The sequence below is a fragment of the Lolium rigidum genome, chromosome 4, assembly GCF_022539505.1.
Source record: "Lolium rigidum isolate FL_2022 chromosome 4, APGP_CSIRO_Lrig_0.1, whole genome shotgun sequence".
NCBI classification, from domain to species: domain Eukaryota; kingdom Viridiplantae; phylum Streptophyta; class Magnoliopsida; order Poales; family Poaceae; genus Lolium; species Lolium rigidum.
Genome location: NC_061511.1, coordinates 33,385,521 through 33,396,295, shown reverse-complemented (window position 1 = coordinate 33,396,295; position 10,775 = coordinate 33,385,521). Strand labels below are relative to the sequence as shown.

General features: G+C 44.0%; 2 protein-coding genes across 2 annotated transcripts; both read left to right on the top strand.

Annotated features, from left to right (window-relative positions):
• Window positions 1-314: 314 nt before the first annotated feature.
• On the top strand, window positions 315-3,286 carry LOC124707796 (ACT domain-containing protein ACR9-like). The gene is made up of 6 exons (XM_047239488.1): window positions 315-543; window positions 1,313-1,528; window positions 1,616-1,721; window positions 1,843-2,182; window positions 2,615-2,899; window positions 2,980-3,286. Exons 1-6 carry the CDS (start codon window positions 315-317, stop codon window positions 3,133-3,135), a joined length of 1,332 nt encoding a protein of 443 aa, XP_047095444.1. The 3' UTR covers window positions 3,136-3,286.
• Window positions 3,287-8,903: 5,617 nt separating this feature from the next.
• On the top strand, window positions 8,904-10,423 carry LOC124646863 (F-box protein At5g07610-like). Its single transcript, XM_047186907.1, has 3 exons — window positions 8,904-9,014; window positions 9,108-9,221; window positions 9,311-10,423. The coding sequence occupies exons 1-3, from the start codon at window positions 8,904-8,906 to the stop codon at window positions 10,421-10,423; spliced, it is 1,338 nt and encodes a 445-aa protein (XP_047042863.1).
• Window positions 10,424-10,775: the final 352 nt, after the last annotated feature.

The following is a 10,775-nucleotide window of genomic DNA, read 5'->3' as shown; positions in this document are numbered from 1 at the left end:
CCGTGTTTCGGTACCCCGACTACTCGTCTTAGGTTTGACCACAGTGACTTGTACCCGAATACCAGAAACGAACTTGGTTCCCGTTCCCGTTCCCGTTCCCGTTGTGCCAGCCGAGCCTGTCCCTGACAGGTGGGGCCGGAGCCACCACCCGCCGCACGCGCGCTGACTCAGCCGCGGGCCCCGCCTGCAAGCGACGCCCCCGCCGCCTCCGCACCACCCATACAAACAAAAACACGGCACTACTCCTCCACAGCTCCAACCAGCCCCCAGCCACGCACCAGGGATCAGGGGATCTCGGCCAGCGGCCGGGAGCGATGCCGGTGGCGGGGAGATCCACCGCGGCGGTAGGAGGAGGAGGAGGGAGGATGGTGCTGGGGGGCGGCGGCGGCGCTGGCCCGGGGGCGGAGGACGCGGTGGTGATGGAGCTGGCGGCGGGGGACGGCGAGGACAGCGTCGTCACCGTCAACTGCCCCGACCAGGCCGGCCTCGGCTGCGACCTCTGCCGCACCATCCTCGAGTTCGGACTCCGCATCACACGCGGCGGTAATAAGCCCCTCTCCCCCGCCCCCCGTCCTCACCCCAAATTTACTTGCCTCCCTTCCCAAATTGGGCGTTTCGATTCCACCCGATGCTCCCTACAGTCTGTTCTCGCCAGAACCGGATTGCTTGGCTAAATTGCTCGAGAGAATCAGTACATACTCATGCCTCGATTTCTGTATTTTTTTTTCGGGATTGGAGTGGTGCTGCTAATGTTAGCTGCTTCATCATTTATGTCATTCGTTTGCTCATTTTCCTACTGTGTTCACCGTGGTTGGTGAGGGCAGATGGCTATCCTCTCTCCCGACAGGTTTTGCACCCCCTTTCGACGTGTTTCTGCTGGAAAAAAAGGTTTGGGAATTTTGGCCGTTTCGTGTTCGTCGATTTCCCAGAATTGTTCGTATTGTTCGGATTTCATCATTATCACTTGTTTGTGGTCTATGGAAAAGCTAGGCTTTCTTTTCTCAGCCCAACTTGCCAACTCGTCTGACTTCCTGTCCATGTTACAGTTTGATGATCACTGTCAGTCGGTAGCGCTTGAATATTGTCATAGGCGATGTCACCTGAATTTTCATGTTCATGACACTGCCCGCACAGTTAAATCACCCGCGCTCAATCATAACCATAAAGCTGACAAAAACGTGACAACCTGTTCAGCTCTACAGCATTCCGCCTTTCACTGTGTGTGTTCATAATTCTGTCATCCATGTCTTTTAGCCTTCATCATGCATCCTTGTCGCGCGTCTAAACATCTACTCTTTGTCAAATTTACCAGACGTGTCCACGGACGGGCAATGGTGCTACGTGATCTTCTGGGTGGTGCCGCGCTCGCAGTCCATCAACATCAGATGGGGGAGCCTCAAGAACAGGCTCATGTCCATGTGCCCTTCGTCCTACAACATACCGTTCTACCACGACATCAACCCGCCGGGGCCCCCGCAGTTCTACCTCCTCAAGCTCTTCTCCGACGACCGCAAGGGGCTGTTGCACGGTGAGGAACATCGACTGTTGCCCTGCCTTTGTGTTCGTTCCAAATGTATGCGCATCCTGATTTTTACACCGCGCGTGCTGGTTTCAGACGTGACGCATATCCTGTCGGACCTAGAGCTTCTAATCCAGAGAGTCAAAGTGTCGACGACGCCTGACGGGAGAGTTGTGAACCTCTTCTTCATCACTGACGGCATGTAAGTCGCTGTCTTCAAGTTCAGCTCTTGTGTGCATGTTGATGAAGCGTTAACTTCACCTTTGACATTTTCTTGCTGCTGGTGCTGCTTAATATTTAACAGTTAATGTTTCCATCTGAAGGGAACTGTTGCATACCAAGGAAAGGCAAGAAGAGACCTGCTCGATGCTGATCGATACCTTGGGCCCTTCCGTAAGTTGTGAGATCTTATCAGCGGAAGGGTTCCAGCAAGGATTCTCTTCTCTTCCGCCGACAATCTCCGAAGAACTGTTCAGGCTGGAACTAGATGACTGTGAGAGCAGTTCAGGATCTCTTTCGGCCGAGATGAAGAAGGTGCAGAAGGCCAGCATCAAATTTGACAATTCCCTCAGTCCTGCGCACACGCTGCTCCAGATTATTTGTGTTGATCAGAAGGGGCTCATTTATGACATGTTGAGAACACTCAAGGACTGCAACATTAAGGTACTTGAAGATATAGATATATGCAATGTTTCTCCATAGCTAATGATTTACTATGACTTATTAATTCTTTAAAATGCACTATGCACCCATGCAAAATTCAGGTTGTGTAAAGAATAAGTACCGGGAGGACTGTAGACATTCTGAATATCTGAAAATACTGAAAATCATATATAGCTAAATATGTTTAATATTTAGCAGCAAGGCCTTTCAGAAGAAATCTATTACCTTATCCTTGTTTTCTCTGACAACCATAATTTTTTTCTCCTCTCTTTTACTCCTAATGTGTGGCTAGCTGTTGCATAGTCCTCAAAGACTGCAACATCGATAGTTTACAAGAAAAGCAGTTATAGATTTGCATCACCATGCTTATTTTACCTCTATATAGTTCTAATTATTGTGTGTCTTATTATCGTGATTTTGTACTCTATTTAGGTAACTTATGGGCGATTCTGGTCAGACAAGAAAGGTTTTCGAGAGGTAGATCTTTTTATCAAGCAAGCAGATGGCAAGAAGGTTATTGATTCTGAGAAACAGGATGCTCTGCAATCACGCATGAGGTCCGAGATGCTCCATCCTCTGAGGGTGATGATTGTCAACCGTGGACCTGACACAGAACTCCTTGTGGCCAACCCTGTTGAACTATCTGGGAAGGGGCGGCCACGTGTATTCTATGATGCTACTTTGGCTCTGAAAGCGCTTGGAATCTGTATTTTCTCCGTAAGTGTTACAACTTAATTAAGGTGTAAAAATAACTTCGCAATAGTGCTAGTGTTTACTTTTTACCTTCCTGATTTTAGGCTGAAATCGGAAGACAGACAGCATCGGAGCGCCAGTGGGAGGTCTACCGGTTCCTGCTGGAGGACAGCAAAGAATTTCCCTTATCAAACAGCCTAACTAATAGGAACCGTGTTGTCGATAGGGTAAGGAAAACACTGATGGGCTGCTTCAACTGATGACTCGATTTCTATCTCCATGAATCAAAAGCTTAAGAAAGCATCCAATGTACCCGGTTAATCACCTACTGAAAGCTAAAGCTTGAAAGTGATTGCTGCAGTAGGTCAATGTGTCCAGTTAATTACCTACCGAAAGCCCAAATTACGGCTACTCCAGGGTGTCGCAGTCTCATTGCTTAACTGTCCTGGCCAAAGTGGTCTTCATGGTGCCCAGTATCTTGCAATTACCAGCTTTTGCTTCGTGTCATACTGTGTGCAATGATCAGGGTGTATGACCAATTTCTCAAGATCAGTGGTGACGGAAAACTGCACAAGGCTTTGTGATGTTGCAGCCTTGCAGGATTTCGAAGATGGCAATCTATGGTCAACAGATGAACACCGGACAATTGACAGAAGCCTTCAGTTTGATGCTCCCCAAAACAATGATGCTCCTTGGAGCTGCATCCACTGTGAAGTGTAGTTCATAATCAGTGGGAAACATGAAATGAATGGCAGCCTCCTGCATTATCCTATTGCCAGGAAGGGAAGCAAGACAGAAGGAACATGTTTGGTGGGAGGTGCAATCATTATGCTTTGTTCCGGTCAAGGGATTACTGGATGCTGACACAGATACTGCTTCAGTTGGTTGTAGATTAATGCAGAATGTTGTGCTATCTGCCTCACCTGCCTGCCCCCTTCCTGCCTTCTTGTATGATTGCCGCTTTTGTCAATAGAATAGGCGTGTCCCCGATTCAGGGTTTGGAAGTTGCACTTCATTTATGCAAATTATATGTACAAAGCTGGGAATTATCGAAGGAATGTTGTTGTACTTATTGCTACTGTGTATGATTGCTGCTTTGCCAATAGATTAGCCCTGTCTCCTGATGTAGGGTTTAGTACTTTGTTGGCACTATGCATGCTATCCAGTTGGGTAATCAACATCACAATGGTGTACTTATTGCTACCTTGTATGTGGACTGCAGTCTGCCAAACTGGCTTGATAGCGTTTGATTCAAAACAGTGATGAGCCACTGACATTTTCTATCAGGAATGATCAAGATGGCAGAAAAAATGTATGGCAGATTAGATACGAACTCACTGGTGGATATCTATCTGGTTCTGGCGTGGTGGAGATGAGAGAGTGACTTGTGCGGCTGATGGTTTCGAGATGGCGACGTCTGAACCTTAAGCTGCATTATTGTTGTTTGTTTGTGAAGTGCAACTTGCTCAACTTGGGGTCTGATGATGGTTTTGTTTAAGAGTTAAGACGTCCCCTTTTGGGGGGATAGGGCGCCGGCCCTCCTTTTGGGGAATATATGATTAGTGTGTGATAAAACGTCTTAATTTATGTGACTCGTACCATCAGTTGTTCCTAGAAACAAGTTAGTGAATTGACCAAGTGATCAAGTGACACCAAAGTGGCTCGTACTGATTTTCTATATTTTTGTCAGCCGGCGTTGTGATATTTCTGTTAATGATTAGCCTTGCGATTTAATTACTCCATCAGTTTCACAGTACTGTCATGCTCACGCACCTAGCAGACAAGGTTGAGTCATACTCGATACAATTGAACTGTTCTTGCTTCCCTGGTTGTTTGATTCAAATGATTGACTGAAGAGGAACTTTCAGGAGATTTTCTTGTCCTTCCAGACTTGCATGACAATAAACATGAGGTTACAACTTATGCTAAAATCCTCTTTGAGTTTTGCAATGCAGGCCAGGGCTCTGCCGGTAGTACTGGGGCTACATATGGAGCCTTCCTATATGCTCCATATTCAAGGATAGGTACTTGATGTAATTTTGAAATTACAGAATCATCAAATATCCTTCAAACCATCACTTAAAATTCTCAAAAGAATTGAATTTACATACAGGACTTGATACAAAATTTTAGATAAGATGTTATCAACAATTGAAACTATTTCTATTCCCACGTATTTCAAGCAAGTGGCTTCACATGCAACTTGTTACCCATTCATGTTAAATAGCTACATTTTGCTCTATTTTTCTGCATTTGGGAGTATTACTTTCTCACTTCTTATTTGAATGACTACTTTTGCAGTGATGTAATATTGCAGACGACCTTTGCACATTGCTCCATGTTCAGAGAGGGTACACAAACCAGCTTGGGGTTTCCACTGAATTGTGCAGTAAGAGATAGAGAACGATATAATATAGTAATAACTTGTAGCCTGATGTTTATTTTCATTCAAAATTAGAAGGACAGGAAAGCCTCCTGGAAACACCTTTTAAGTCAGCCATTTATCTATACATGTACTACTACTGCAACATATATTCAACACATCAATCTGGCCGACTAAACAATATTGTCCTGCATACGTTCATACTTATACTAGTACTAGAACATGAAAGCACGCGTTGCTGCGCCTGTCCATGTCGAGGAAAAAATAATAGAAATATTCTAGTATGCTAAAAGACATTTCCATATGTTTAACATAATCTAAATAGAAAAAAACTACCTTAAGCCTATCAATTAGGCACAATTTAAAACTGCAAACAACATCAAAATGAATGCTTGATGACACTCAATGGGTTAAATTTTAAAACTCTTGCCCCTAAAAAGAATTCAAACTCAGGTAGGAATCCTAATATTGCATACAAAGATGGATCTTTTAAAAGAAAGTCTGCACTCTACTCAACCCAAGAATAGTTCATTCGATCCAACACGCCTTTCGTTAATTCTTACAAATTGGAAAATGTCATTTGTATAAACTTATAACATGTAGGCATATTTTTTACTTCAGCTCAACATCACCAGTTACATTAAGCTAGGAGCGGTGTTGCAATATATATGTTAACATCTGAGTAAGTATTTCTATCGAAAGTCCTGTTATTCCTTCCCATCATACATATATCAAAATTTATGACATGTAACTATGCTTTTGTAACAAGTAGATAAGATAAGATGTTTTCAAAAGAGTGACAAAACTATTGTCTACGACGATGAACTTCAAAATATCACGGATCCCAACTTCTCGATCTGTAACATCGAATGATTTTCTCAACAATATAACCCTATAATAACTGCCAAAGTAGGTAAATCCATTAGAAATACCGCCTCATCACGAATAACCCACAATTCATGAAACTTGCGTGACAGGATCTAGGAAATAGCACAAAATGATGGAGAACATAACGCTGCATTGGCCTTTGTGATCAAAGGTAAACTAGTTGTCATTACTAACATGTTATGAAGGCTTCCTTTTTTTAGGTCATCTAAAATCCTCCGATGTTAGCTTCTAAGCTGAAAATAGTGAACCTGCCAAGATTTCGGTAAATTTCCATGCTGAACTTTAGTGTGCATATGAATATCAAGAGACAGCTTCCATTGGCAAAACCGCACATATTCCGACCACTCTGAAAGAAAACCATATTACATCAATTAACAATGGTTGCCACAGTTAACCTAAAAATTGGATGAACACACAGTTGTAACTAATATCTTACTCTAAACAACAGACACGTTACTAAACATCATTTCAACACAACAAGATTAATTGTTAAACTAAGATATTATCAATATTATTGCTACCTAGATCAGAAAACTCTAACAGGTAAAAAATGTCCTTTTATTTGCTATTTAATATCATAAGGATAGACAAACAGGATGGTATGATTAACAGCATTGATGATTTCCTTGATATGACAAACTCTAGTAGTAAAATATTTATTGTTATTCATTTAGGAAACAAATAAAAAATTATGAATGTGAAGCACACATTTTCAATGGAAATAAAAAATGATAACCCCTGATAGAAAATAAAGTGAAGTGACTGAGAATAAAGTGAAACAGGGAGATCGATCAACCTGGTCGGAATCCATCTAGTAATGATGCTATGCCCAAATGTTAATGGAATCGAGGTATTCCATGTAAAAAAAAATAACACAAATGTCACCTCGAAATTCCTTTTTGAGTCACTCATTCAATCAAAACGATCTAGCTAGGTACATAACAAAAGACCAATTAATGTTGTGTGAAACAGTCACTATTTATTTACCTTGGGATGAATTCTTGTTGAAATATCGAAGGCTCTAATTTTACAGAACTTCTAGCATCAATGAGTGTTTTCCTGAAAGAAATGCTGAGAACTTGGAGATACATAAAGATGATTTTGAAAGTGTAGCTTCAAGTAGGACAAATAGAAAGGATAAATTTTTTTTCAGGTCAGACCAACAATAGTATGAAATTGATTCTTTTGGCTGCATTTTGGCGCATGAGACGCAGGTTAGGTATTTGAGGAGGCAATTAGGTTATCACTACAAGGACATCGCTATGGTCAAAGGCTTGTAATTTCTTCCATCCATTTTGTCTTTTTGCTCCACCCAACGAGCTGGGCGGAAGAGAACGCGACCTACTACTCTTCATCGTGATGACCGGAGGGTGTGACCGAGAATGAGAGGAGGATGTTTTTCGTTTGCGACAATTTGGAGGGGTGTCTCTACCTTATGGTGAGTTCCATTTACCCTAATTTTTCTCTCTTACATTTGACGGTAATGCTGGATGTTGCGGTGAATTTACCCCTTGTGTATTGCGTCGTGTGACGTATAATGCATTCCCTTGTTTGCTTTTGAAAAAAATATTTTTGTTGTTATTATCACCCAAATGCCCAATTTTTGAAGATAATAAGTGTCGGATCAAATCATCCACTAAATTTCTGGGTAATTTTCTGAAGACCCTAAGACTGATATTAAAGAAGGTTGTGACGTAGTAGGGGATGTGAAGGGAAAGAAACCGAATTTTGAACTAAAGCTTCCGCAGGCGAAGAAACAACACAAAGGAAAACCAGCTGACTGGAAACATCCTAACATAGCGTCGGTGCTAGCTATATGTAGAACACGAGGGAAGCTTCCTGGGGTGCTGTGGTCGGAGATGAACATGGATAGGTACTATCAACCGCCTAGGCTTTGATTTAAAATTATGCAAGTTCAGAAATCGCTGAAGTTGTAGCTTGCTGGGAGGGTATCAAGCATGCTCTATCGGTGATAAATTACAAGCTGGTAGTGGAGTGTGACTGCGCTAATCTAGTTGAAAAACTAGGCAAGTGTGATACTGATCGTTCTCAGGTTACAAACCTCATATCTGACATTCAACGTCTTTGCTCCTTGTTTGAAGATATCAAATTTAGGAGGATCAGAAGAGAGAACAAACGATGTGTTGAAAGGTGTGATGGTGTGTTGTTAGGATCTTCTCCTTCGTGCGCGTTGGACCTACTTGTAATTCTAAAAGATTGTAATATGTACTCTGCTCCAAATTTTTATATAATAACCCATTTTCAAAATAAAAAATCGCCAATTCACCCAAATTTGAATACATAGATTTAGGTAGACATTGAACACTAGTAGAGACGGAAATCCAAAGGTCCTGATCTAATCTAAGGATATCTCCAACGGGGCGACGTAAACGAACGCGGGGTGACCGTTTGCGACTGCGCGGTCGAAAAATGCGTCTAGAACCAGGCCCATCGGTCCAACGCATAGTGACCGGGCTGTCTACACAAACACAGTCCAAATAAGCGCATCGGATGCATCTTCTCGGATGTACTCTGTTCCAAATTTATACAATGATCCATTTTCAAAATAAAAATAAAATTCCAATTCACCCCAAATTTGAAAAGTGCCAAACTTGAATCCGTTTTTTGATTAATAGCATTATTAATATAGAGCCGCCCATTACACTTCTCGAGGGTGGAAATGAAGTACTTGTACAGCCGCTATGCCCTTCAAAACACTCGAGTAGGACTGATCTGAGAGCCGAAGAGGTGGTCGTGATGCCTACAGGAGGAGTCGAGCAAGACTGCACGGATCAGGGACACCAGCGGGCGACCAACCACGGCGGCGCTCCGCCCCCTTCGCTGCCGCCGCCGCCGTTCCCCACCGAGGTAGGGTTTGCGTTTTTTTTTCCCCGTAACTTTCTTTCTCCGATTCGTTGATCCAAGAAAGGGAACTGAATGAACCATCTCTGCCATCTCTAGATGCATAAGCTTGAGCCCGCGGCGAGCCTTCCGGTCACGGCGCTGAGCCACTCGCCGCCGACCGGCAACGGAGGCTGCGACGAGCCATTCCCCTCCACGGAGCTAGCCTTCGAGGTATCGTATCTTCCCCTCCGCTTCCCTCTCCCTACATTCAGTCCAGTACAGGACATTGAACCAAAACAATCTGCATCTGCTACTCGCAGAATAACCAAGATCACCCCGTGGGTAGCCTCCCCGTCGACGTCCTCGCCGGAATCCTGTCGCGGGTGCCCTACAAGTCGCTCTGCCGCTTCAAGTGCGTGTCCAGGCCGTGGCTGTCCCTCTGCTCCGACCGCGACATCCGCAAGAGGTGCCCGCAGACACTGTCCGGCTTCTTCTACAACTACCGCGGACGCTTCAAGTTCCACAATCTGTCCGGCAGAGGCCCCCCTTTGGTCGACCCTTCTCTCCCTTTCTGGCGCGGGACCTATGACTGCTACACCGTCGAGCAGTGCTGCGGCAGCCTCCTCCTCTGCAAATGCTTTGAATCGCGGCACGAGGAAGATGAGTACGACTACGTCGTGTGCAATCCTATGACTGGACAGTGGACTGTGTTGCCTCCTTTAGTGTGGCAGGGTCAAGAGGATGGTGGCTTTGTGTACTTCGAACCGATAATGGATATCTTCCTGGGTTTCGACCCAGCCGTTCCGTCTCGCTTTGTGGTGTTTGTGCCCCTGACTGATTGCTTCTGCGAGTTTGCAAAACTGGCGATCTACTCGTCGGATACCGGACGGTGGACTAAGGTGCAGACCGAGTGGGGTTATAAAACCATTCTGATTGGTAATTCCGAATGCGTCTTCCTGAATGGCACTATGCATTTGGCCACCCACTATGGTTTGGTAGTCACCGTCGACTCAGAGGGCAAGGTCTGGAGGGAGATTGAAATGCCAGACGAGAGGGTTTCCATTGGGCAGTCTCAGGGACGCTTGCATGCGTGGCAGATTGACAGGGATGATGATGATGATATCCAGCTCTATATTTGGGTTCTTGAGGATTATGTCGGTGGGGAGTGGACCCTGAAGCATACTGTCGCTGTTTCGGAACTGTTCGGGAGGCAACGTGACGAGGATGATATGTCATATACTGTGTTTGCAATGCATCCTGATTGTAACTGTATTTTCCTTACCGACGAGGTGGAGATGGCAGTGTCATATGATCTGGATAATCAGAAAGTGAATGTTAGCTGCACTTTTGAAGAGTACGACGATGTTCTACCTTATATTCCATGTTTTGAGGAATGGTCTTCACTGAAGGTCTCTACAGCTTCACAAGCTTAGCGTGGAACTAAACTCAGTTGTTGGGTGAGCCTAATCTTCTTGTTTTCTAGCACTGGTTTCGAAATGTCCTAGCTCCCATGTCTACTTCAGTTTGGTCTATTTGTGTTCGGGTGCGTTCCATTCCGCGGCTTTGAATGATTCTGATTAGCCACCACAGAGAATCTGTATGAACCTTATGTGTCAAATTGAGCTCTCAAGCGTGGTATATTTAAGAGAATAAATTATCTATGTTTAAAACTTGGTTTATTTCCATTTACATCATGCAAGCGTCTTTAGTCAGCAATTTGTTATTATTTGTTGTTAAATGCTGATGTCATGTTGTTATAGTGCATTGTAAGTAGTACTCCCTCAA